Source organism: Lagenorhynchus albirostris, chromosome 9, assembly GCF_949774975.1.
Source record: "Lagenorhynchus albirostris chromosome 9, mLagAlb1.1, whole genome shotgun sequence".
Lineage (NCBI taxonomy): Eukaryota > Metazoa > Chordata > Mammalia > Artiodactyla > Delphinidae > Lagenorhynchus > Lagenorhynchus albirostris.
Window position 1 is genome coordinate 3,182,710 of NC_083103.1, and position 27,573 is coordinate 3,210,282.

General features: G+C 62.0%; 1 protein-coding gene across 2 annotated transcripts in view; it reads left to right on the forward strand.

The window, feature by feature from the left end:
* SHANK2 (SH3 and multiple ankyrin repeat domains 2) overlaps positions 1-27,146 on the forward strand; it is a 453,317-nt gene extending 426,171 nt beyond the window's left edge. For both annotated transcript variants that reach the window (XM_060160929.1, XM_060160930.1), the window contains 9 exons: positions 3,966-4,101; positions 4,710-4,790; positions 5,021-5,029; positions 6,280-6,300; positions 11,878-12,008; positions 13,362-13,473; positions 14,310-14,330; positions 15,712-18,118; positions 26,576-27,146. In XM_060160929.1, coding sequence (XP_060016912.1) covers positions 3,966-4,101; positions 4,710-4,790; positions 5,021-5,029; positions 6,280-6,300; positions 11,878-12,008; positions 13,362-13,473; positions 14,310-14,330; positions 15,712-18,118; positions 26,576-27,146 — 3,489 coding nt within the window. The remainder of the gene's footprint in view (positions 1-3,965; positions 4,102-4,709; positions 4,791-5,020; positions 5,030-6,279; positions 6,301-11,877; positions 12,009-13,361; positions 13,474-14,309; positions 14,331-15,711; positions 18,119-26,575) is intronic.
* Positions 27,147-27,573: the final 427 nt, after the last annotated feature.

Sequence of the window (27,573 nt, forward strand, 5' to 3'; positions counted from 1 at the left end):
TTAAGTGTGCAGGTAAAGCCCTTTTCAAATAGACAATGTCTAAAAAAAATCACCTCCCAAACTCCTGTTATTGAAAGACTACTGGAGAACGTCCTCTACCAGAAATGAGGTTTTGAATCAAAGAAATACATACATGTGGTCTAGGGTTCAGAAGATCCAACACAAGACAGAATCAGAAGGAATCCTGAGGGTGACAGTAACGGGGGGACACAGGCCAAGAGAACACTGAACCCACACTGTTAGAGAAGTCTTCAGGAGTGATTTGTTCAAGAAGACAAACTTAACAAGACATCCAATGTACCTGAAGATTTTGAAAAGAGATTTACATAATTAAGAGATTATGTATTATTATTTACATAATTATTTACATAATTAAGGAAGTGTTTGGACTTGAATTACTGTTAAGTACACAGAAAATTAAACCAGTCTAAAAACACCAGAAAATTACTTCACTCCCGGGAAAACAAAACGCACTGGAAAAGGCAAAGTAATCATAGTATACCATGTGGTTTACCTGTAGACAGATGTTAGATAGTCATGACGTAAACCCTGAATGTTGATCTGGTTAAAACTACTATGTCACTATCACCTGAGGATGGAAGTCCTGGAAAACTGGTGGTACGGGGGATGAAGAAAAAGCTAAATTCGTAGTTCTCAGCCTCAGCTGAGGGTGACTTCGACCTCCCAGAGGACAACTGGCAATGGCTAGAGACATTCCTGTTGTCACTCCGGGGGGAGTGGACTGCTGGACCCGGTGGGTAGAACGCAGGGATGCTGCTGAACAACCTGCAGTGCACGCCCGAACAATGAGCTGATGGGTCCCGAGCTGCAGTAGTGCCCCAGCTGAGAACGCTGAGCTAGACCATCATTTCCAGTAGTGGTGTGTCAGCAGATGATACCTAAAATTAACGCATCAAGTAGCAGCATGGGGAGAGGTGCAGCGATGGGTACAGAAAGAACTGGTTGAAGGCTCTGGGAATGAGAAGTGGGGCTGGGTGGGAGGTCCTGTTGGCTTTGTAACAAGCCTTGTAGAATTCTGCCTCTTTAAACTATGTACACATACAAGCTTGATATCTCACGTAACAGTTTAAGTGGAATTAGAGAATTATTTAGGAAGATATGAAAGTGTGTAAAGGCAGGCAGAAGTTCCCTGAACCAAGGTGGTGGCCAGGCTGGTATTCTTGCCCTCTGCCGGGATGTGGCCATGCTCTACTCCCTGCATAATCGCACCCTGAATGTGAGAGTGATGCAGTGGAGAGAATGGTGCTCTCTTCCAGGTAACTGGATCTGCTCCAAGGCCGTATCTTCAGGACTTGGCTTCACCTATAAACGTGGTGGCTGCTTAAGGCACACACCTCCTGGTGGCAGCATGCCAGAATTGTAGGCCCAGTGTGGTGTGTGTGTGTGTTTTGGGGTTTTTGTTTTGGTTTTTGACGGACCATGAGAGTTCAGTGGGCAACTGAGGAACAGCAGGCATTTCACTTACTCGGTCTCCGAGGTTCCTGTCGCCACACGAGCAATGTGGAGCGTCTGCTTTAAGGATGGTAGCTGGCTCCACAGTCCCGTTCTGGTTAAACTGAAGTTTCAGTTTGTTAGAAGGCTGGAACCTAAACTGCAGCTCTGCTCTTTGCTGTCTGTCCCTCTGTGCTGGGAGGAGGATGGAGCTGCATGTTCCCATCCCGCCTCGCTGGTCACGGGCGTTTTACTGATTCCAGGCTGAACTGCGCTGCTGGTGTTTCTGTGCCTTCCTGGAAGAGGGCATTCATATGCGTCCCAGCACAGCCACCTGACACCTCCATGCTGTCGCTGCTGAAGCGCCACCTGTGCAGCCGCGGCTCCGGCCTTGGTGTGCGTGTTGCTCTGGGGGCCGGCCTTCGTCCAGAGCTTCTTTACTTGCAAAGCAGCGTGTGGACTTAAGTTGGGTGTGGCTGAGGGGAGACGGAAGGGGAAAGAAGAGCGTGAGGGGCCCACGGTCAGGGTGGGCTCCGTGGCAGGGGCTGCTACCCACTGTGGGCTTGAGAAGCTGCTCCTTCCGTCTGGAGCAGGTGTCGCGCTCGTCCTTGGGGGGTCTTTGAGCCCCTCCCCATGCCTGCACTGACCCATCACGGATAGCGCAGGGGCCTGCCCGTCAGCGGCAGGATGCGGTCCTCCTCTTGGTCCACCCTCCTCGCACCAGGCTGGCCACCGAGGCCTGACGGGTGGGCGGCCGGGGGCCGTCTGTGCTGCAGGCATCTCACCAGGGCCTCGGGCAGCTCCGTCCCGCACAACCCACGTCGCCGCGTCCCGTGGTTCCAGACCTGACCAGGTCTCCCCACCCCCCCTGCCTCCCTCCGGTCCAAGCAGCCTGTGCTCCCAGCCCGGGTTCTGCCCCGCCCCCCCAAGTGACTGGCGCCCCTGAAACCTCAGGCCGCCCCACCCCCCTCACGCTCAAAGCCTAAGGTCTCAGCTGGCACTCAGGGCCTCGCTGACCGGGCCTTGGGCCTCTCAGAACCCAGGCTCTTCTTCTGCCCCCTCCTCCCTGCTGGGCTCACACTGCTCTGGCCCTCTGGCCCCCTGGCCATCTTGCTGTCTCACGAACGTGCCAGGCTCGTGCTCGCCTCAGCGCTCAGCCCTGGCTGCGCCGGCTGTCCGGTGCCCCATCACCACGACCCAATGCCTGTGCACAGCGCCTGCCCCTCTCTCTTGCCGGCCCTGCTTTCTCGGGTGGCACTCAGCACAGCCGAGCTGACGCTTGTTCGCTGACTTCCGTGCCGTCCGACTCCCCCATGAGAATGTAAGCCCCCGGAGGGTGGGGTGGGGACGGACCGTCCACCCCCTGTACCTCCTGGACTGAGGGCCCTCAGAGCAAGGGTGGTGGCTGGAATTAATGAACGAGCACTGCTGTCTCAGCGCACTTGTGGGAGGAGAGACGCAAGGGAGGGAGACCCGTGTGCCTCGGATTGCGTGTCCCGGGTAGCTGTGGTCTGGCTGAGTTGGGCCCGTTCTTCCACCCTGGCAAGCTCGGGGACAGCCGTCCCTCTCCTGGCCCAACTCTCCACCGCACTTCTTACTTCCTGAATTCATCTGGCTCCCTAATCGCACCCTGAGACAATCAGTGAACAGGAGAGCCGCTAGGAGTCACTGCACAGACTGCGGCTGCCGCCCGGAACCGGGCGCATCTCCCCCTCCCAGGCAGCCTCCTGAACTGCCCTTCCCCGGGGGCCAGCTGTCTGGTTTGCCCGTCCAGGCCTGAAGGGGTTCCTGGGCCCCGGGAGAGCCGGGGTGAAGCAGACCGAGCTGGCCTGCAGAGGCCCGCAGAGATCATCAGACCCGCTCGCCTGGGTCCTGGTCGTCAGAGCCGGGCACCTGGTGCGCCCGCTGGGGTCTGGTTGCGTGGGGTGCTGCATTCGTGAAGCCTCACCAAACCCTGCTGACTCTTCTGTCTGTGGCTACACTGCACTTTGACGGCTTTTAAGAAACCCACAGCGGGAGAAAGAAGTACAGCAAAACGTGGACTGGCGACCGCAAGCCTGGGCAGGATTCAGTGCTTATCAGTTCTCGATCATTAGGGCGGTTTTCTTTCCTCGAAGACAGCGCTTGGAGCCGCCATGGACCCCACCTCCTGTGGGTTCGCTCTCTGTGCCGCCCTCCGTGCCCGGCCCTCACACCAGGAGCTGGGGTCCGGACAGCAGGTGCCAGGGCCCACCTGGGAGGGGATGGGGCCTGGGCCATCAAGGAGGCTCTCCCTGCTCCGAGCCCAGTCTGCCTTCCTCGCAGCAGCCGCAGGGACGTTCACTCCCAGAAAGCGGCCCCGGCCGGTGACCAGCTCTGGGCTGCAGGAGGCCCGGCCTCACCCTCCAGGCCGCGCGGCTTCTGCTCGGTTTTCCGAAGGCACCTTCGCTCCCACGGGGCCTGCCCACGTGTGCCCCCCTCCAGCTGGGCGCTGGGATCCCGTTAGCTCACCGCCCTGCCCTCTCTCCCCGCAGGTTAACGACGAGAATGTCGTGAAGGTCGGCCACCGGCAGGTGGTGAACATGATCCGCCAGGGAGGGAATCACCTCGTCCTCAAGGTGGTCACAGTGACCAGGAATCTCGACCCAGACGACACGGCCAGGAAGAAAGGTGCCCTCCCGGCCGCCAGCCCTGCCCGAAGGGTGGGTGGGGGGCAGGGCTCTTCCCCCCCAGCCCCCTGTGCTCAGGCACTTGCGAGGTGTGCCCCATCTGCCACTGGGGGTGGGGGGTCCCGTTCCCCCTGCCCCAGAGTAGGAAACAAGTCAGAAAAGGAGGTTAGGAGGGGACTCGGGCTGGCCCACAGGGAGTGGTGGGCGGCCTCAGGCCAGGGCTGTGCTCAGCAGACAGGGGCCTGGGGGCTCCCGCTCCAAACTGACCTGTATCGGTCACTGTGATGGCATGCAGCCTGGGCCCGTGGAACGGAGAGGTCCTCAGGCCCACCCTCCTTCCCAAGGGAGGTCACAGCTGGGGGACACTGGGGCTGAGCAAGGCCTGCGGAGGGGCGCCGGGAGCAGGCCAGAGCCACTCCCCGGCAGGAAAGAGACTGGAGAAGCACGTCGGGACCTCCGGTACCAGCTTCCCCACCCAGGGGGAGGCCCCATCTCAGCCTTCCCAGCAGGTCCAGGGGCCCCACCTGCCGTCTGTTCTGGAAGGGGCAGGGGGTGGCGGCATTGGGGCCCGGCCCTCACCTCCCTCCCTCCTGTCTGCCCCCCCCCAAGCTCCTCCACCCCCGAAGCGCGCCCCGACCACGGCCCTCACGCTGCGCTCCAAGTCCATGACCTCGGAGCTGGAGGAGCTCGGTGAGTGCCACGTCCGGGCCGCCCCAGCCTCTGCATGGCCCTCTGCTTGCTCGCTCACCCCTCTCCTGGCCCCGACACCCGGAGAGGGGTCAGGAAACGCCCCCGTGCGCGGCGCTCCCACGCTGGCCCGCTGGGGCCCTGCCGGCTTCGGGGGTGGTTAGTAGTTTCGCCTAACCTCCTTTTGGTTCGTCTAACATTGTTTTGTTTTGAATTTTTGGGCCTCTCACTAGTGGATAAAGGTAAGCTGCCCCACTGTGGCCCCTCCCCCCAAGCAGCCCCCCCGCCGTCTAGGGTTCCCCCCAGAATCTTTCCCACCGTGTGGCTCAGCCCAGAAAGCTGCGGCCCTGGCGTCTGGCATAGATGGCAGAGGGGTTGGCGGGCCTGGGGGGCTGCAGGCCAAGTGGAGGGAGCTCCTGGTGCCTTCTCGAAAGGACTGCAAAGCACAGAGGGCTGTGGCCGCTGGACCCCACCACGTGGCCTGGGGAAGGATACGCAGAGCAACGTGAGCCCTGGGTCTAGCGGCCGCGTGGCTGATGAAGAGGGATGACTCCGGGTGCCGGTTAGACGCCACGCTGGGTGTCACCACGGCGCGGCGAGTGGACTGACGGCTTACTCCGCTGAGACGGCTCGGTGGGCAGGGAGAGGAAGCATCTGTGAGCTCTGCCCAGGGCAGGTTACGGGGGCACAGAACAAATCGTCAGGCCCAGCTGGTCCAGGGGCTGGGAGTCTGAGCATCCTCACTTGCTGTCGCTGCCACCTGGTCCCAGCCTTCAGGGGGAGACCCTCTCCTTTGGCCCTTTCCTCGTACCGAGCAGCCCCTTCTTCCCTGCAGCTCTTTTGGGAGGGTCTCCCACACTCTGTCCTCCCCAGGCTGTCTCCCAGCGAGGGCCCCCTCACCTGTCACCATGTCCTGCGTCTAGGATCTGCAGCTCAGCTGGAGGCCTGGGTCTTCTAGAAAAGGGCAGCAGTGCTGTGGGGCTGCCCACCTCCACCCAGAGCCCCTTTCCTCTGGCCCCTCCGTGCCCACACAGGACTCTCCAGGAAACGCCCCCTGAACCCCAGGCCGGGCCCAGCCCCCGACAGGGATGACAGTGTGAACTATCACCCGTGCTTCTCCAAAGCCAGGCAGCATGTGCCACGCGGGCTCCCCCAGGAGGACCCGCGGGCAGGTCACCTTTAAGGGGGCGCAGCTCAGGGCGCTGTGAGGGTCCTTCCTACGAGCTGCCTCGGCTCACGCGGTCCAGCTTGGCGGGGTGCCAGGCAGGGGCGGGTGCTGAGTGAGAGGAAAGGCCCTTGTCCCCACGGGAAGCAGGTTTGCCGGAGAGCAAGTCAGAAAAGGCAGGCCACAAGCCGGCAGGTCCCAGGACAGCGTAGCCAGTGCGTCCCTGCCCACCCGCGTGTGCCCGAGCCAGGGGTGCGCGTGGTGGGCAGTCCGCCCCCAGCGAGGCAGCGCCGCCACGGGACTCACACTCCCCTTTCTGTTTGCAAGCTTCCGTCCGGAAGAAGAAGGGTAAGGGGCGACCGGTGTCTGTCTCACCCCCTGCACGCACGCCTGTGGCCCTCAGCGTCGAGTCTAGAACGTGCCGTGACCGTGTACTGTCTTCTCCCTGCTCGGGGTCCTGTAGGGGGCCCAGCCCCAGGACTCTTCCCGCTTCAGTCTGTCACACCTGCCCCGCCCCTCCCGTCTGTGGTGCCCCAGCGTGTTCTGCGTCTCCCCAAGTCGTGTCTACATCATCGTAACTGTGGGGACCCTGCACCCTGTCACAGCTGGGCCTGCCTGGGTCGGGGGGGCAGGCAGCCTCCGTGGCTGCTGGCCAGGACGCAGGCCAGCAGGGTCCCTGGCAAATGGACCCCTGAGCGCCCTCTGCCGTGGGAAGGGATTCAGCTCTAGAAAACCCCCCCACCCCGCTCTCCAGGAGGCCTGCTCTACATGTGCAGGAAGACTGCCCTTGAGCTGGGGGCAGCTGCAAGGCCATGCCGCTCCCCGCCCCTGCCCCAGGCCGGCGTGGAGACGGAGGACCCAGCCTCTGTGCCGTGAGCAGCTACACCAGCCCCTCCCACAGCAGCGCCACATCTGGGGGGTTTCTCACCTAGTAGCTGGAGACGACTACCCCAGCGACTAAAAGCAGCACTGTCAGTTCAGGAGCAGGCGGTGACCCTCTCACAGGCCCGCGGCGCTACCGCTAAGACACAGCACGGTACCGAAACGCTGAGATGGGGAGGCGGGTCTCAGAACCCAGCAGGGCGATATCTGGGGGCAGGGTCGCGGGTCCTGGAGCTCCGGAAAGCGCCTCCTCTCTCACCCAGTGTCTCCCCAGAGGCAGGCTAACCCTCGCAGCCTCTCTCTGGAGCAGTCCTGAACCTCCCCCCGCAACCCCCAGGGGCTGCCCGGGAAAATTCCCAGTGGGCTTTCTAGGATGGGTCTCTGTGTCAACCACGTGGTGGACGCCCAGGGCACAGGAAGTTTCCTGGGATTACCTTTCCCTCTGAATCCCCCCCCCCCCTTCGATCCGAGGCCCACGCCAGCTGGCAGAAACAGCCCCCTCCGTCCACCGTAACTTCCAGAAGAGGCACCGCACCAGGGGGCTGCAGGAGCCCCGTGGCCACAACAGGGCTAGCCGTGAAAGTCTGTTGTGGGGGCGGGGGGGGGGGAAGCTCAGACTCGGAGCCGGCCCAGCCTTGGGGGCGCGTGTGGCCTGCCCCCACCCGCCCCCAGGGGCCCCGGCAGCCAAACACACACCCCGGGCTGTGACAAAAGGACAAAGTCGTGGTCCCAGGCCAGCCTGGGCCAGGCCAGCTCCAGGACAGAGCCGCTGGGACCGGCGTCACCACAGCTCCCAGGCCCCGCGGGCCCATCCCTTGTCAGGGCCCACAGGCCAGGGACAGTCTGCTGGGGTCAGACCGCCCGCCCCCATTCCCGCACGGCCTCCTGGGACGATTAAGCAAGAGACGGGCAGCTGGCAACAGCTGCTGCTTCGGCACGAGCGGCTCATCATCTGTGACGTCGGTGCCGTCGGCACTTGGCTTTCCTCTTGGAAGCTGTGTGTGCCGTGCCCTCTCACCCTGAGACAGGGCAAGGCTGGCCCTGCCCACCAGAGAGCCTGGCAAACAAGCTGTTCAAGGTCACGAGGAGGGACAGGCTTCCTGGACACCACCAGGATTAGGACACATTCCATGAAGCCACCTGCCCGAAAAGCTGGAGGGGCTGAGAATCCCAATCCCGGCCTTGCCGGACGTTTCTGGAGCACCTGGGATGCTCTCCTGACGGTTCTGAGGGGCAGGGGTGCTGGAACCAGTCCGGCACGTGGCCACAGGCAGATGGGGGTCACAGAGTCTCTGCAGTGGGCGCCCCATTGCCCCCCGGGGAGCAGTGCAGCGGGAAACACGGCCACAGGCTCCTCTCGCAAGCCAGGTGTGCCGCATCAGCCCAGGGGCGGCCTCAGCTTCCCCAGCTCGCCCCGATTTCGGGGGTTGTTTCACTCCACGATTTGATGCCTCCCTCCTGCAAAGCCGGCGACATCTGCTGGACGAGCTGGGATCTCTCCCGCGGGAGGGCTCGGACACGCGGGTGACCCTGCCTGGGGTCAGGGGAGGGCCCCGGGTGGGGACTCCGGTGACAGGCAGGGGTCCCCAGCTGTGCTCTGGTTCCCAAGAGACACGTGGCTGGACGCGACCCACCCATCCTTGACATCCACCACCCGCCCTCCCCACCCAGGAAGGGTGCAGCCTGTGTACGGTGGGCACCAGACTTCATCTGCTTAGAAAGTTAAAATACGGGGGTCCCTTCCAGAGTGTTTCCACAACTCCCTACCGGCTTGTTTCTCAAGGGTTGACAGCTTCCCAGTCGGCCTGCAGGACTGCTTTCAGCCTCAGTGCTTCATTTTAAGACTGCAGGGGGCTGGACTCACTAATCCCCTTCATCTGGAATCCTTGACTAGAGACGCAACTCCAGGCTCTTACAAACGGTGAATAATCCTTACGAGCCCAGAAAGAGAAGCAGGAACCCAGTGTCACAGCTTTTCTCCAAAGCTTCACGTGCAGGCAAACCAACCCTCCAGCACAGGGGCTGAGCAGAGTCTCCAGTCAGGCCACCAGCCTCCCTTTGAGACGAGGGCCAGGAGGGGACCTGGGCCCCCGGAAGGGAAGCGACGCAGGGTGGCCTTCTATGTAAGAACCGCACAAAACCGCACTAACTCGCCGTCACTGAGGACAGAACAGTAGCCCCCGACCCAACCCCACAGACCAAGATGCTCTCACGTGTTCTGGTTCAAAAGAACGCTTAGGTGGCGTGGAGACCAGAGGGCAAAGGCTTAAACAAGGACCAGGACGCCCACTGCAAGGTCGCCTGACCCAACCCCACAGACCAAGATGCTCTCACGTGTTCTGGTTCAAAAGAACGCTTAGGTGGCGTGGAGACCAGAGGGCAAAGGCTTAAACAAGGACCAGGACGCCCGCCCCAAGGTCGCCGTGGCTCCAGGGGGTACACCTTCAATCACACCCCAGACCCAGACCCAGGGTGGATGGGGCGTGACCGTGCGGGCACGGCGCCCTGACCTTCCAGTCAGCTGGACCAGGCGGGCCGTTCCGACGGCAGCCCATCGGATGGCTGCTGTCAGCCAAGGCTCGGCACCCTGGCCCGGGGTGGACACGGGGTCCAGGTGACCCCAATGGAGCCCAAGCTCCCACCTGCTCCCGGAGTTCCACCTGCACGAGTGACCTTAGGCATCCCAGATCCCCAGCTGTTCTCTCTGCAGAATGGGAATGACCCCCCCCCTATGGCCAGATTCCTGTTAGAATGAGAAACGGGATGAAGGTGCCGAGAATTTCCACGGGTCGGGGACTGCTGTCATTAATGATGGCGCCTTTGCCTCACCTATGCACACCCACCACCGAGGTGTGTTTTGGGGGTGCCTGCCACATGCCTGAGGCCCCAAGCGTGCTGGGGGTGGGGGGGGGGAACCAGACATGGACTCGCAGGGCCCAGCTGGAGATAGGAGCCTCTGGAAGGTCCAGCTGGTGTAACTCTCCATCCCAGGAGAGCCGTCCGGTCCCGGAGCCCCTCGGCCCTCGCCCCGTGCTGTGCCCTGACGTGGCCGGCTGCACGGCGGCCGAGCTCCCCACCTGCAGTGCCCCCCACGGGAGAGTCGCCCTTTCCCTAACTCAGCGGCATCCCCTCCAGGCCCACGTTCCTGGAGGCCCCAGGGAAGGGGGGGAGCCTAGCGGAGCTGCACAGGCTGAAGCTAAGGCTGGGCCTGAGAAGACGGCCGAACCTGCGGACGAAGGTCCCAACGCGGGAGACAGACCTGACTCCCCGCCGTCGCTGGAGAAAGAGCTGCACCTCGGCCGAAGCAAAGCCGACAGCCACGGGGAGGTGCCCGGCTTCCAGGAGCCGAGGGGACCTGCAGGTCACCATGGGCTCACTGGGGACGTCAGCCAAGGACCCTGAGTCCTCTAGCCAAGGGGCGGGGTGGGGTGGGGAGACAAGCACAGGAAGAAGTTAAACCCCAGCCTGAAGAGAATCCTGGCCCAGACCCGAGGGGAAGGCTTCCTGAAGGAGGCACGTCGCTGGGACTGGGGATGTGGGGCGGGGGATCTGGCGAAAGGAGGAGGGTCAGAGGCGAGGCTGGGCACGAGGCTGGGCGCTAAGGGGCACCGCAACGGTAGCTGGGCTGGCCAGAGACGTGGGTGTTTCCAACCGACCCCCTAAGAGGGCGGGTGCTTGCCAGTGTCCCCCGAGGAGGCCGGGAGGATGCGGGGGACCCGGAAGTCCCCGTGCCGGCTGGCGGGCCGCGAGGGCCTCCCGCGCGCCTGAGCTCCTCGGCCTTCCCCGAGCGGGCGACCTGGGACCGTGGGGCCCTCACCCCGGTCCAGGATGCGGCTGGGCACCGACCAGGAAGGGGCCCCGCGAAGCCGGAGGCCTGCCTGTTGGGGACTGTGGGGACCTCTCCAGGGGCTGCGCTCTTCCTGGGTGGCCATGGGCCTTAAACCCGGAGCTCCTGCCCAGACTCTCACGCTGGCCTCGCAGCTTGGGGCTGCCGAGACCCCAGAGGCCTGGGCCTTTCTGACGGCACGAGCTTTGTGGGGTGTCACAAGACCCCAGAAGGGTGTGGGGTGAGCTAGGAGGAGACTTCGAGCTGTGGACAGAATGTTCTCGGGGGGTGGCCGGGAGAGGGCAGCGCCTCACAGGGTCCAAAGTGGGAGATTCCCACCAGGCCCGCCTCACGCTGGCTTCTGCCCCACCCCACCCCGGGCGCCCCTGGTGTCAGCAAACCAGGGTCCTGCGCTGTAACAGCCCTGATCAGACGCCGGTGCCTGAGCTCAGACGGCCTGCGGGCAGAGGCCAGGGTGTTGGGCGGGTCCAGGACGTGCTCCAGTTTCGGGTTTCCCCCCAAATGTAACATTTTAAATTTAAATTTTAAAATCATTTCTTAATCTGTAAGCATCACTGATAACTAACCCTGGGCTTTCTTTTTCACAAGGAACTGAGAATGTTCAGCTCTTGGGGGAGGGGGGACTCCCCCGCACAGCAAGGCACAAACGTCAACTGGCTCCTGAGCGGGTGGCGGGTGGGGGGGGGCTGCCTCCCCTCCCCACCTCTACCCCTGCCTACACCCACGCTGCCCAGCCGCCTCCAGCCCTGGGTGCTGGGTCCTTAGACCCTGGCAACTGCGCTTAGTTTCAAAGGAGCCACACCTCTGAGCTCTTAAAAAGAAAAATGTTCAAAACGTTGGCTTGGCTCCCCCACCAGCGAGAATAAACCGCGCTAGTATGAACAAAGCGACGCCCTGAGTGCCGGAGCCTCCGGTGCCGAGGCTGCATTGCCTCCGCGAGGGTCTCCTTCCCCTCCTGTCCACGTGCACCCGGCGGGGGGGGGGGGTACGGCTTGGGGGACAGGTCCTGTCAGTGTCAGCGCTTGTGGCCGAGAGGCACGCATGCTCCACACCACAGCGACAGATCACGTGTACCGTAAAGGCTTTGGGAAAAGGCACAAGGCACTCGGGCGTTTTTCTAACTCAGCCCCTCGCCCGACTGTGTTTTGGGGCTTTGCTCACCGACGCCCGTCCTGACGGTCATGTTCACGTTGCAGATAAACCCGACGAGATAGTCCCAGCCTCCAAGCCATCCCGAACTGCTGAGAGCGTCGCAGTGGAGTCCAGGGTGGCCACCATCAAGCAGCGGCCCACCAGCCGGTGCTTCCCCTCTGTCTCGGACGTGAACGTGAGTGGCTGGGCTGGGGGAGCGGGCGGCAGGCCGACGTGGGCAGACCTCGCGGTTGCAGTTCACCCTCCCCAGCGTCCAGACCCGGAGCCCCAATCTGCGTACGCGCGGCAGGCACCCCATTCCAGTGCAGACCCGCAGTGGGGGGGGGCGGGCCACCACGTGACCGGCTCAGTAACTCGCCCCAAGGGCCTTCCCGTAGGCCACCCTGGGGAGCAGGGCCTCTGCATACGCCTGGGACCCCGCCCCTCCGAGGTCTCAGGCCACCGTTATTCCCAGGGGGCGGTTAGCAGAGACCACGGGCCACGACGGGCTGGCAGAGCCGCCCGTCGTCTGGGCAGGCTGCTTCTCTCAGGTTCCAGACGTGGCCCTCTCCACCCCAGCTTCGTGCCTGCTGCCGGTCTGAGCACCACCTGTCACGATTACTTCCTGACTTTGCATCTCCTCTGAATCACTTCACACTGACTCTCTGTTTAACCCCGCCTCTTCCTAATAACGCCCAGAAGTATCATCGGTCCGATGTGACGGTTTCGCGTAGTGCACGATACAGGATGCCCCTGCCTCCCCTCATCTCCAGAAGGCCCGGGCAGCTCCTCCAGGGCCCTGCGTCCCGACCCCCGACCCCCCCACGGCACCCCGTACCCAGCTCGTTCCAGACACCCTCCAAGCCCCGGGCCGGGCAGACACCCAGAGCCCAGCAAGACTGGGTCACACGGGAACAGCCTGGGCGCGCACACGCCTGTTTCCTTCGGGCCTCGCACCCGGCTGTTCCAAGTAGCCCTCCGACGCCGCGAGGTGAGGTGAGGCCGGCCAGCAACCTGTCTTCCAGTCGAGGAAGCAGCAGCTTGGGCAGGGGCTGCACAGGGAAGCTGTTTGCAAAGCGAAGGAGGGACGCGCGAGGCTCCTCCTGGACCAGGCGGAGGAAGAAGGACGGGCAGCCCGCCTGCCGCGGGGCCCACATGCCCCAGGGCACGGCACTTGGCTTGTCCCCCACCCTGGGCCACTGTGGTCAGCCCACTTTGCGGAGGCGGACGTGGCCAAGGTTGGACCCCACTGCCCACCACCAGATGCTCTTTCCTACAGGACATCCGTCCTGGCCATTCTCAGTCAATGTCAGGCAGACCACGGCTCCGCTGAGCAGGGCTCATCGGCACTTTGAGGGCAGACAGGGCCCCCTTCTGGGTCCTGGACGCTGGTGTGGCCCGTCGTCAGCCTCAGCTGGACACGGAGGTGCTCCCCAGAAGCAGCTGGGGGAAGCCCCGTGACAGGTGTCCACTGCCCAGGGCTTCCCTGTCTGGCTGCCGTGGGTGGCGCTGGTCTGACACAGCTCACCCCGGGCTCTCTGGTTTGCAGTCCGTGTACGAACGCCAGGGGATCGCCGTGATGACGCCCACCGTTCCTGGGAGCCCGAAAGGCCCATTTCTGGGCCTCCCTCGAGGTACGATGCGAAGGCAAAAATCAATAGGTAAGCAGCGTGGCCACACCCGCAAAGGTGCCCCTTGGCTCTCAGCACCCTCGGCAGTGCCCCTCAGAGGCCCCAGGCCCGCCCACCAGAGGACGGGCACCCGGCCTCACCCCCAGGGAGGCCTTGACCGCCTGAGCCGTCTGAAACTCTCCTACCCTCTGGATACCGAATCCAGGGTGGCTTCCCGGCCTCACAAGCCAAGTATCCGTGATAATACCAGCAGGGTGAGGGGCCGCAGTCAGGAGGGAGGTGGAGGTGGGCAGGTGACGTCCAGGAAGCCCCTCGCCCCCGCCCTGCGTGTTTAGAGTGGGCCGGCGGGGTGGGCCCAGGTCCCCTGCGAACGGCCACCGCCGCGCTTTGTGGATGAGCTCGATGGACACACTTCTAAGGGTGGCTGGGCCGGGTTCTCGCGCTCTGCGGGTACGACGTACTATGCGCTGCGGGAAACCGCTAACTTCTTGTTAATAACTTCGCATGGTTCCTGCTGACTCTGTTCCAGGCAAGGTAAACGTGACCCCTTCAGACAGCCCCTTTGTGAGATAATCCAGCACTGTCTTTACCGTGTAAACTCTCAGAGAAGCTAAGGCCACTGCCGGACACTGGGGGACGCGGCGCTGCTCTGTGTGTCCAGCACTGCGGTCTCAGGCCTGGCGCCTCTGTCGCTAGTTTGAAGGGGTGGCAGCTGGCAGGAACTGAACGATAAGGGATGGCGGAGGTGGCGTCTGCCGGTCCCCAAGGTCCCCCCAGGAGCTCGGGGCCACCGCAGAGTAGCGCTCACGCCATCTCCTGCCCCTGGCTCTCTAACTGCTTAATAACAGTCGATTTCCTCCTGTCAGACAGCAGAATCTTTCTATCAGGTCAGTGAACCTTACAGTTTGGCATCCGCAGTGTGACTGTAACAATCCCTCCATAAGGCGTGTTCTTAAATCACTGCTCCTTGGGATCCTAACTGTCAGGCAGCCGCCACGTACGCACGCTCAATGAGAGGCCTCTGAGCAACCATCTTTGCGATGCCAAAACGCCCTCCCACAAGGAGTATGTGAAATTTGGAATACCCTTATCGAATGGAACTTCTCACTGGAATAAATTATTGTAGTTGTCCTAGGAGCGTTTTTGATTTGGAGTGATTCGTTTTGTTACCTCTTTGAAAAACCTGCATGCCCCCCACGCGAGACCCTCGTACTTGACATCTGTCAGCGTCCGTGTCCATGTGCTGCTTCCTGTGTCCGGAGTGCGTTCCGTTGATGTTTTTGTATCTTGTTATCGGAAAGAATCTGAAAGTCCACCCAGTGGACACACCAGAGGCTCTGGGGCCCGACGCGGCCGGATGCGGCCGTCGCCCCTGCGGGCCCCTCAGCGCCCTCTCTCACCCAACACCCACGGGCTCCATAGGTCCAGTCCTCCAACTCGGACCGTGGTCAGTGGGGACCGTGGTAAACCACCGGGCCCCTCGGCCCAGCCCAGAGGGTCTTAGGACCCAGAGGGCTTCGCTGGGCCAGGCGGCCGAGTGTTTGGTCAGGATCCTCTCCCGGCCTGGGCTGGGGTCTTGGGTTAGAGGGTCTTGGCGTGTTGCATGCAGCACGTTCTCCTGCCAGGGCCGCTCAGCCATCCTCCTGAGGGCCTGGGGAGCTCCAGTACCCTTCGGGGGCCCAGAGAAGTCAGGCAACAAAACGGGTTCCTGTCGAGCAGGAGAGGCCACCCTAGGGTCTCCATACGCACAGGGCTCTGCTCGAGGGCGCCAGGCCTCCCCGCATACCTGCAGCCCCCGGGACGGCGGCACCATCCGCGTCCCATGAGCCAGTGCAGCCACCTGTGTTCCCTGTGCCCTCGTTTCTGACACGCAGCTCGACAGCCTCAGTCCCAAACCCGAAAACTCCCACCGGGGGCCCTGGCCAAGCCTGAAGGGATGGATGGCCCCTGATGCAGGCCACCCCGGCCCCCGACACACGCTCACACGTGCGCACACGAACCCCGGGGAGTCGGCTCGCGCCCGTCGCTCTGGGCACCATCTCTCTCAACAGCACGCACTCCGGGCCTCGCGGGGCCTTTCCCTTCTGCTTTGGCTCCGAATGGGCCCCGTGACCCCTCGGCATCGTGGCTTGTGCTGCATTCTGTGAACAGTGTGCATCGTGATTCTCTGTGCGTCTGCAGAGACACAGCGTGTCGCGCCATCCTAGGAGCTGAGCGGGGTGTGCGTCATTGCCGTGATTTAAATCTAAACCTGCCTTCTACTTGTAGGAATCACGGGGGAAGAGCGGCAATTTCTGGCCCCTCCGATGCTCAAGTTCACCAGAAGCCTGTCCATGCCGGACACCTCCGAGGACATCCCCCCCCCGCCACAGTCGGTGCCCCCCTCTCCTCCCCCACCCTCCCCCACCGCCTACAACTGCCCCAAGTCCCCAACTCCCAGAGTCTACGGGACGATCAAGCCCGCGTTCAATCAGAACTCCGCCGCCAAGGTGTCCCCGGCAGCTCGCTCCGACACGGTGGCCACCATGTTGAGGGAGAAGGGGCTGTACCACAGGAGGGAGCTGGACCGCTACTCCCTGGACTCCGAGGACCTCTACAGCCGCAACGCCGCCGCCCAGGCCACCTTCCGCGGCAAGAGGGGCCAGATGCCCGAAAACCCGTACTCCGAGGTCGGGAAGGTCGCCAGCAAAGCCGTCTACGTCCCCGCCAAGCCCGCCAGGCGGAAGGGCATGCTGGTGAAGCAGTCCAACGTGGAGGACAGCCCCGAGAAGACGTGCTCCATCCCCATCCCGACCATCATCGTCAAGGAGCCCTCCACCAGCAGCAGCGGCAAGAGCAGCCAGGGCAGCAGCACGGAGATCGAGCCCCCGGCCTCCGAGCAGCCGGGCCAGCTGCGGCCGGACGACAGCCTGACCGCCAGCAGCCCCTTCGCCGCCGCCATCGCCGGGGCCGTCCGCGACCGGGAGAAGCGGCTGGAGGCCAGGAGGAACTCGCCGGCCTTCCTGTCCACGGACCTGGGGGACGAGGACGTGGGCCTGGGGCTGCCCGCCCCCCAGGCACGGCCCTCCAAGTTCCCCGAGGAGGGCGGGTTCGGCGAGGAGGACAGCACCGAGCAGCTGTCGTCACCCACGCCAGGGGCGGCGACCAGGGAGCCCGAGAACCACTTTGTGGGTGGTGGCGAGGCCGGAGCTCAGGGTGAGGCCGGCAGGCCACTGAATTCCACGTCCAAAGCCAAGGGGCCCGAGAGCAGCCCTGCAGCTCCCCTCAAGAGCAGCAGTGCGGCCGGCCCCGAGAATTATGTCCACCCGCTCACGGGGAGGCTGCTGGACCCGAGCTCCCCGCTGGCCCTGGCGCTCTCCGCGAGGGACCGAGCCTTGAAGGAGTCCCAGCAGGGCCCCAAGGGGGAGGCCCCCAAGGCTGACCTCAACAAACCTCTCTACATCGACACCAAAATGCGGCCCAGTGGGGAAGCAGGCTTCCCTCCGGTCACCAGGCAGAACACGCGGGGGCCCCTGAGGCGGCAGGAGACGGAAAACAAGTATGAGGCCGACCTGGGCAAGGAGCGGAAGGGCGACGAGAAGGGCACGCCCACCAACATCGCGGATGCGTCGCAGCGGAAGTCGGCCGGCCTGCTGATGGTACACACCGTGGACGCAGCCAGGCCGGACGCCTTCCTGCAGGAAGAGGACGAGGATGCCGACGCGGAAACAAAGCCGGACCGCTCGCCGTCCGAGGTGCCAGAAGGCGTTCCCGAAACTGAAGGTGCTTCACCGATCCCCGCTGGCCCCGAGCCCGCGGCCGCCGCGCCCGGCAGGACCGTCGTGGCGGCGGGCTCCGTGGAGGAGGCGGTGATCTTGCCGTTCCGCATCCCTCCCCCACCTCTGGCATCCGTGGATCTGGATGAGGATTTTATTTTTACAGAGCCACTGCCTCCTCCCCTGGAATTTGCAAACAGTTTTGATATCCCCGATGACCGCGTTGCTTCTGTCCCCGCACTCTCAGACCTGGTCAAGCAGAAGAAAAACGACGCCCCCCAGTCCCCTTCGTTGAACTCCAGCCAGCCCACCAACTCTGCGGACGGTAAGAAGCCAGCTGGCCTTTCGAACTGTCTGCCCGCCTCATTCCTGCCACCCCCCGAAAGCTTTGATGCCGTCACGGACTCTGGGATCGAGGAGGCAGACAGCCGGAGCAGCAGCGACCACCACCTCGAGACGACCAGCACCATCTCCACCGTCTCCAGCATCTCCACCCTGTCCTCCGAGGGCGGCGAGAACGTGGACACCTGCACAGTCTATGCAGACGGGCAAGCGTTCACGGTTGACAAACCCCCGGTACCTCCTAAGCCAAAAATGAAGCCCATCATTCACAAAGGCAACGCGCTCTACCACGACGCGCTGCTGGAGGAGGACGTGGACAGCTTTGTGGTCCCCCCGCCGGCACGCCCGCCGCCCCCCGGCGGGGCCCAGCCCGGGACCACAAAGGTTATCCAGCCGAGGACCTCCAGGCTGTGGGGTGACATCTCGGAGGTCAAAAGCCCGATTCTCTCCGGCCCAAAGGCAAACGTGATTAGTGAGTTGAACTCAATCCTACAGCAAATGAACCGAGAGAAAACGGCAAAGCCGGGGGAAGGACTGGACTCGCCGGCGGGATCCAAGCCTGCCAGCCTCGCTCCAAGGTAAGTGCCGCGGCCGGCGTGGGCGCAGACCATCCCGAGCTGGGCTTTCCTGTGCCGGCCAGTGCTGACCGGGAAACGCCCTTGGGAGCAACGGAAGCGGACACGGACAGGGAATGCCAGCCTTCTGTGTCGGCCGCCTCTGTCGTGCGCCCATGTGCCCCTTTCTCGTCCCCTGGACGCCGGTGCAGCAGAGCGGAGCGCGTCTGGCCCGGCAGGACGTGGCCCCCGCATAGGGACGCGTAACGAGACACTGCCACACAGGCCATCCCCGCCGTGGCTTCCGGGGAGGAGCCCTGCTCTTCCCTCCCGCGTCCTCCAGGTCTTGGCCAGGACCCCAAAGGCCACTCTGGAGCCTCACCCAGGGGTTGCAGGGAGGGGTGCACCGGCCGCGGGTCGCGTGAGCAGCGTGTGCAATCACGTGTGTGGTCACATGTGCGTGAGGGGCTCTTTTCCCCTCCTCCTGTCACTAACTGGTCTGAGGCCGGGGAGGGGCCGGGTTGCAGATCCACTAGTGAGCTCAGAGTGAAATGCAACCCCAGAGCCCATCCTGACCCAGGGCGGACATCGTGGAAGAAAAGCATGCGGTCCTCCCCGCGTGGGCGCTCACGTCAGGCAGAGCGTAAGGCACTGCCTAGAAACCAGGGGTCGCACGTGGGGGGCCAGTCCTAAACCCAACCCCAGGGCTCTGTCAAGGCACGCCACACTGTAACAGGCCCCCCGCCCCGCCTGTAGCTGGTGGATGACCCTCGTCAGAGCCCGGTGCTCCAGCCATCACTCACGGTTCTCGGTTCCCTTCGCCCAAGACACACACCACTGCTTGGGTCCCCAGGCAGCAGGGCCCTTCACGTTCCCCCACTGATGTTTACTCTCAGGTTTCATCATCTCAACTAATGAAGTCGTTCTTCATACTCCTGCTGGGCAGGCGCTGGATTCAAACATCTCCGTCCATTAATCAGCAGTATTGCACTACGGTCAGGTCCTGAGAGCAGGCTGAGAGCCACCACTTTCCCGGTTACCTTTCGGTGCGGGCGTAAGTTACGTGCACAGCTCCCACTACTCCTCCGAGGAACGCTGATGGGCCAGTCTCAGTAGAGAGAAGCACGCCGACACCACCGTCTTTTAATGGGGCACCCATCATTAGTGGCATTCAAAGGGCACTCCAGCTGAACAGATTCCTTACAAATTCCCCGTTTCTGGTGGACGTACGTACACACGTACCTACGAGTATTACGTGCTTTGAAGTCTCAAGGAAATGTTTAAAACTGGCTCTGTCACGTAATGGTACCGGTCTTTAGCTGCTAGGTTATGTAGAGATACAACAATTAAGATGCTTTATCACTGTGTTTCATATTTTACAGAACACTTGGACATGGTGAGTAATCTTTCTAACAGCTGCTAGAGAGCATGTATAATGATACCCATTTTTCAGAAGGGGAAATGGAGACTCAGAGAGGCCAGGTGGCTTGTCCATGTGCACAGCCAGCAGAAGGCAGAGCCAGGACCAGGCAAGGTCTTCTGACTGGCACCTCCCACCACCAGCGATGTCTGAAGTATGGAAGATGCAGAAGGGCACCAATTCTAGGGCTGCTCTGGCCAGTGGGGCAGCCTGCACAGCACCACGCTCCCCGGAGCACTCCCACCCGCGAGTCCAGGGGCCTCTCTGAACGGCATCGGATTGTAGGCCTCCCCAGCTCCTCTCCTGGCTGGGTGAGCTCCTTGGGGCTCACAGGAGAGGGCGTCTCCTAGTTGCAGGTGTCTCTAGGGTTTCCCTGGGTGGGAGGGGCCTGAGAGCAGGGGTCAGCGGGCAGAACCCTGTCGGACTTCTTGAGAGCAGCTGCAAGACCGATTCCGTCCGACCCAAGCCCAGCTGCCGGGAACAGCCACCTCCCGTCTCTTCTATTATTTATACCCCAGTCCATCACGGTACAAGCACTAGGTGACATCTGTTATGCACTCACCAAATGCCGGGCATCACGCGGCCCAGGCACCGGAGGCAGGGCCTGAACCTGCTCCCATGGTGCAGATGAGTGAACCGGGGGTCAGAGGTGAAGCCCTTGGCCATGGGCACTCAGCTGGAAGGCACGAAAGCACTCCGACCTCAGGAGCTGCCTCAGGGCTTGACTCCGCCCCTCTCGTTGGAGCCAGGGATTAGCCTGGAAGAAAGGCGCCACTACCTAACCGAGCTCACCGGGACAGGGCTATTCTCAAGCTTACCTGGTGACTGATAATCTGCAAGGGTGGTCACCGGGCGGCCTCCAGCACTGGTGACCTCCCCGAGGCGGTGTCCCCTCCCCTTCCCTACTCACTGCTAAGGGCTACACTGAGTTGGACCAGGAACAGGTCGGCCTGAGGCCCAAGGACGAGGAGGAAGGTCGGTCACTGACTCCAGCACTAAGCTGGACGCTCGCCTGCACACTCTGGCTTCTCCGATCTCACGGCCGCATCGGGCAAAGCCCGATGGACGTGAGCTGCAGCCAGGAGGTGGACTGACAAGGGTAAGAAGGGGGCAGGTCCTCAGCAGAGCGCGCACGCGCGCGCGCGCACACACACGCACACGCGCGCACACACACGCACACGCACACACGCACACACGCACACACGCACACACACACACACACACACACACACAGCCTGGGATTCAGCCATTCATGCAGCACACAAAGCCCAGGACACCCCCAGCCAGGGCTCACCTGCCTGGGTGTCTCACTGCTACTTTTAAATGCGTCTACAAATTAAGAGCTGTGAATTTGGCCCTGGGCAAAATGAGGCACGAAACTGGATGAAGGAAATTCCTAGTGAGGGAAAAGAAATGAGTTTTTCTAGGGAAAACTGAAACCCGGCCGTGCTCTGAAATGACAGACAGGCAGCAGTGCAGACACCCCATTTCCACAGAAAGAAGTTTGATCGCCCAAGAAAGGGACAGTTCTTTGAGCTGCTCCACAATCGTTTGTCCGCTAAGAGGGCAGAAACCTCAGGTGAACCTGCCCCTTTGGTAAGTTACTTTTGCCCTCGGGTCCTTTCTGAACTCTGAGGTGCGGTGACCCTGGGCAGGGTGGGGGAAGAGAGGACACTGGACGACTAGGCCCTCGCTTACTGGGGTACATCTGAGTTAACCTGAGCCGTGCATGGATTTCTTCTGCCATCACGTGTTCCCCGAAATCAGGGACGACGCGGGCTCTGCCGACATCTTGATTACAGACACGTTGGCGAAAAGACGACGATCACGTCATTTTCTTTACGGCCTAGCGTTCGCGGCCTCCCCCCAGGCCCGATCTGGAAACACCTCCTAAGAACCAGGCCTCTGGGGTGATCGGCTGCTTGTCCTACCCAGCACTGCCCCAAGCTACCCCACGGGCTGGAGGCCCGGCACCAGCGCCTGGCGTCCTGCAGGCCCGGACCTTCCCTGCAAAGCTCAGAGCTCGAGAGGATGACCGTGAACGGCCGGAGAGGCGCCAGGGCACGGCCGACACCCACGACGAGCACGGCCTTGCCCTGCAGCGGGCGGCCCGCCGTGCAGAGCCCTTTGGAAACCTAGACACACGAGCAGCGTCCGCCTCGTTTCAGAGCACCTGGTGTTTTCCATGAAGTCACAGAGCCGGGAAGCCAAACGAGCCACAGCCCAGCCCCGTGGCCTCTTGACGGGTTCTTGGTAGGAGCCCAGGGTCAGACCTGAGAGAGGACAGTAACAAAAGGGGTGCACAGTCACGGAGGCCTGGGCCCCGGGAAGCTGGGCGCAGACTTAGTCATGAACCGTTCACTGGACCAGGGGTTACTGGTTACCTCAGTGTGCCAGGCACCGGGCCGGGCCCCAGGATTCCTCACTGAACAAGAAAACATTCAAGGTCCCTCCTCCTCTGAAGGGCTCCATTCTCAGGGGGGAATGGATAAGAAACAGTAAACAAGGCGAGCCCGACGTGTGCGGGCGCTGCAAAGGGACGAGGATGTCCCAACGAGTCAGCGACCATGGGCAGGACGGAGGTGACCCTCCCCAAGGAAGTGGCATCTGAACCACCTGAAGGAGCAAAAGGAGCCAGCTGGGCGGAAACGCAGGAGCAGAGCATCCCGGGCACCGGGACCAGCGGACCAGCAAGCACAAGGCCCAGGCACTGGCAAGTGCTCTCCACGCTGAAGAAACCGGCCAGACCAGGGCAGCGCTGACGGGGGAAGGGTCCCGGAGGGCTCCCGCGTGCCGAGGGGAAGGGCTGGGGTGCGTCCGAGTGGTTGAGCGAAGGCTTGGCGTGAACTTTCGTTCCATGAAGGTGACCCAGCAGCTATGCAGTCAGGTGGGTCACAGTGACACAGGGAAGCCCACGAGCCGGCCCATGTGGGGTCCCGGGGGCCTCTGCTCCGGAGACAGCGGGTAGATGATGGCGTCTGACACAAAACAAAGGGGCTTGACCTAGGAAGCCCAGGCATCTGTTCTTTGTCAGCACTCCCAGGGGAGCGGAAGGTCAGTCTGGGTTTGGCTTTCATTCTCCGGCTGTTGGGAGGAGTATCAGAGCAGTGAGTGGATGCCTGCGGGGGACCCACTGGCCTCCGTCCAGGGCGCACGGCATCGGCTCAAGCCCCCAGGAGCCCCTCCGATCGCCTCGCTCTTTTCGGTTCATCCAGAATGGCCTTCACTTCCCGGAGGCAGCGACGGCGCTCCAGGTCCCCTGGGGGTTCAGGCTGCTTGCAGGGGAGCGCTGGCCGCTTCTCAGGTGATGCCCTCCGGCCTCCGGCTGCCCTGGCCAGTGGCACCAGCTCCTCACTGGCTCTCCACAGTATTATCCTGAGAGCCTCTCGGTTTTAAAATAAATCTATCTGGGTTGTTAAAAAATGACCTCTGCCCAGCCAGTCCCAGAACAAAGACTTTTCAAAACTGACTCGATACTAGAAGCTGCTTAATGACACTTTGATCACGTCAGCGCTGTCACGGAGGCTTTACCATTTCATGGCAGCAACTGAAACGTTCAGGCAGCGTCAGTGACTGAAACCGTGGATAAGGCGGTGGACGCTAGGGAGGGTGGTCGTGAAGCTCGCTGTCGCGTGTCTCCTCGTACACGGGTTCGTGAAGGGGCTCTTCTGGTCAGGCTGCGGCATTTTATCCTCCAAGTCTGTTTCTCACGCTCTCATTTCCCAGTCTGGACGCCAGGACCACTCAGCCGAAGTGTATCAGGGGATGGATACCTCCCGCTGAAAACTGGGTGCCTTCCCACCTGCTCAGATGTGTTGAAAGGGCTGCTGAAGCCGAGGCAGCCCCCTGCCCCCGCCCAGTTCCAGCCCCATCTGCTTGGCCGAGTCACGTCACTTCCTGATCTGGGAAACCAGCTTCCCACATCCATCCGCCGTTCCTGCAGGCCAGGCCCGGGACCGCAGACACACAGGGGCTCGCGGTGCTCAGAGCCGGGAACCAGGGCCAGGCTCAGGCCTTGTGCAGATCTGTTAACGCCTCGGGCCACTCTCCCTGTCTTTGGAACGACCGACCTTTGGAGGTGCTATAAAGGTAGAAACCAAGAAGAGAGCGGTCTGGAAATAAGTGCTATTTTATACGCAAGACAGGGGCTCCTCACGAAGACCCTACGGTCACTGGAAGGCAGAGGCCCGGCGGGCGTGCTGGAGGGAGGCTTGGGCGGGAAGGGTCCAGAACCCCAGCGCCGGCCCCCTGAGCGCCTCCGGCCCACAGCCAGCCACTGCTCGACAGCCGAACTGCAGTTTTAAACACAATGCAAAGGCGACTTGAGTCCTCACTTCCCCGACCCCGGTCAACTCGGGCTGACGATAAAATTACAGTGCATCTCGGGGTGTCAGTTAACCCTCCATTTTTGTTTTAATCCTCATGTTCCCGTATGGATTGGATTTAAGAGGCAGGATAGAGAGTAATAGTCCAAGAGAGGGCGTGTGTGTGCGTGTGTGTGTGTCTGTGTTCTAAATCGGGGCAACAGATTCCTGCGTGTTCCACCCGGGAACCCAGTGGTTGCTTAGCAACATAACGATCTCCGCAACCAGGAGATCCAGTGAATGATATCCGCCTGATTAACTGAGAGTCAATCAAACCGCTGAGAAGGAGGGCAGGGTGGACCGGCCCCGGGCAGGCCTCCACTCAGCTCCTCAAACACGCTGGTTCTTTTCCACGGCGACGTTCCGCAGGGCCGTGGGTGGCCCCAAGTATGGGGCCAGATCTGACAACCCCCTTTATTAGCTGCCGGGCTCTCCTCTCTCGGTGTAGACTTGACGCAAAGCACGGCCTCCCCCAACCAGGAACGCTGATTTGTCCTTCCTGAGCTGCAGAAGACAAAGGCAGCCCGGGAAGCCGAGTCTGGATGTCAGCAATGAACTGGCTCTCAGGGACTCCAAGCAGAGGCTAACGTCGTTCTCCTTCTTAACACCTTCCTGGATGTTTCTCTCTATATTCACAACCATCCCCAGCCAAGGCAGGCACAGGTGTGAGTTTCCCGTCCTAAACACTAAAGTGATGCCCCTCTTGACGTTCTCTTCCGGGCAGCTCTGTGCACTGCCCACTCTACTCCGTGGCCAGAAAAGGAGCAGCGCGGGTAGACTCTCAGCCAGCATCTGTGCCATTGCTTTAATTTCATCCATCGAAAAAAGCTGCTTTTTTTAAACTGTAATTAATTTTGCAGTGTTGTCTCAACCCATTCCATTTTGTCATTTCCATTTGCTCCCATGATGGGTGGTAACAGAAGAGGGTCGTGCTGAACAGAAGTAAGTGCTGCGTGCAGAAACCTCTTCTCTCTGGTGTGTTCTCCTGTCCCTCGTTCTCACTGCCCACCCATCTGTTTGCTTCTGACGACACACACAGCTGCCTGCAGAGCCTTTCTTTAAAAAAAACATCCCAACTACCTGGGACTCGCTGGGGTGTTCCCACAGGAGGGTGGTGCTGACACCCACCCTCTGGCTCAGAGAGGCCCCCTGTTAAAGGCTGCCTGGGTTTAAAGCAGCTGCTGTCACTCTGGGGGATTAACTTGCCTCTGCTGCACAAAGCCGATGAACAAGGTCACTTCCCAACTGTCCTGCCCCAGTCGACCCAGTCAGGGTCACAGGCCCGGCGCCACGCAAAGTCACCTTAGAGCAAGTGCCGCGTGCTCCTGTGAGATGCTGACCCGCTTCACCTCCCCTGAAGGTCCTAATTAAACAACGCAAATCCCCTCTGGGTGGGGCTGCTCTACCATCTCAGCTTAGCTGTGGTATCAAAGTGGTTCAAATGAGCCTTCCCCAGACAGGTGTGCCCACAGCCGTGGGGCCCTCCGGAGTGGGAACCGGGGAGCATCTTTCAGCCCTACTTGAGCACCGGAGTTTGCAGGTTTCTTAAATGCCCGCCGTGCGCACGGCCCACCTCTCTCTCCAGGACCGAGGTCTGGGGGCCAGAGGGGTGGCTCCCCGCTCCCTGCGGGTGACGCCCTGGACCGTTTCTTGATTTTGAGTAGCGAGCCTGGCAGTAGTGGAGGAGGCATCCTCAGGGTCTCGCCTGGGGCTGCCTTTACCTGCTGGTGCCCAGTGCACCAGTACAACCAGTAACCAAGGCCCCTGGAAATTCTCAACAGGGGCCCCCTACGTGTAACAGATCCGGCCCTGGAGCCCCTGGCCCTCCAGGAAGCCGTATCTGAACGCCCTGTGGGGGTGCGGGCCCAGCCGCGTGCACCCCCTGCCCCTGGAAATGCTCCTCCTCGGGACGAGATCGAAGCCTGAGTCGGCACAGGTCCCCCCCGCGACCTGCTGCTGCTTCCTCACGCAGAGATGCCGTACTCGACGTAGCACTGAGTGGGGAAGTGTCACGAGGCTGAGAGGCACCCGGTTACCAACTGGCAGTTTCACGCAAATACACACCCGCGGCAGAGAAAGCAAAGAGCAGCAGGAGGCCAGTCCAGAGCGCGGACAGACTGGGCCCCACGGCTGCGGCTCATTCCCGCCCGCTAATAAAGCCCCTCTCCCGACCCTGACCCTTTCACGCTGACACGGCGGCGTCCATGAGCGCCCCCAGGGAGCCGCAGGGCTTCCCCCTTCCTGAAACAGGGCCAGCCTGCGAGGTGCCCCTCCCTGCACTTGTCCTTCTAAGCCAAAAAGCCTCAGGCCTGGCAGGCAGTTAAGAGGGAGGGTCTCTCCTCAAGGGTGCCCCCCCTCTGCTTGCTGAAACTGAGGCAAAAGACGCCACATCCTCAGGCGGTACTGGTGTGGCACAGACACGCCCCGGCCAGGGAGCAGGACTTGGTTCGGGCCCGTCTCCAGGTCTCCCTGCCCCCCCCCACCCCCAACCTGCCAGGCTCCGGTGAGTGGCCACCCCGTGTGCTCTGGTGCCTTCCGCTCGTGTCCCCCCCGCCCCGCCCCCGGCATGGCAAAGCGTTTGCTCACTGCCAGCGCACCTGCCGTCGGACGCTCTGCTGTGGTTTGGGTGTCTCCCGCCCCCTCCTCGGGACGTTGTGAGCGGACCTGTGATGGTTTTCTCTGTTGCTGCCGTTTCAGAGGCCCAGAGGTCATGAGCACTGTCTCAGGTACGCGGAGCACGACGGTCACCTTCACGGTTCGCCCTGGGACCTCCCAGCCCATCACCCTGCAGAGCCGGCCCCCAGACTATGAGAGCAGGACCTCAGGACCAAGACGTGCCCCCAGCCCCGTGGTCTCGCCCACAGAGCTGAACAAAGAGATCCTGCCTGCGCCCCTGTCCGCTGCCGCCGCGGCTCCCTCTCCCACCCTCTCGGATGTCTTCGGCCTCCCAAGCCAGCCCCCTCCCGGGGACCTGTTTGGCTTGAACCCAGCGGGACGCAGCAGGTCGCCATCCCCCTCCATACTGCAACAGCCAATCTCCAATAAGCCTTTTACAACTAAACCTGTCCACCTGTGGACTAAACCAGACGTGGCGGACTGGCTGGAAAGCCTCAACCTGGGTGAGCATAAAGAGGCCTTCATGGACAACGAGATCGACGGCAGCCACCTGCCAAACCTCCAGAAGGAAGACCTCATAGATCTGGGCGTGACGCGAGTCGGGCACCGGATGAACATCGAAAGGGCTTTGAAACAGCTGCTGGACAGATAAGGGCGGCTGCGCCTCACCTTTACGGACCCCTTGCTATAAATAGAGATGGGCTTGCACTGACGTGTGTGACGGTGAGCGCCAAGCCCGCCCCGCGGGCTGGTCTCCTGCTACCCAGAGAAATGCTGTGTCCCTGGCGTGGCTGAGCAGAGGCCTTCAACACCCCCCCCCCACCCGGGCTCTCTGTGTGGGCTCCCTGGGCTGTTTCTGTCAAAGAGGGGACCAGGGGAGGGAGGGCTTCTAATCTAAGGTGGAAAGATGCGCAGCTTGCCTCCTGCACGCAGGTGACCTCACCTCACGAGGCCCAGGAGATGCCCACCGCCGCGCGCACCCCTTGCTCCTGCAGGCAGACACCACTGCACTCTAGACACATACCTCCCGCGGCCTCCTCTGCCGTCCGGCAGCTCCGCCCGGGCCCGGGCGCGAGGCC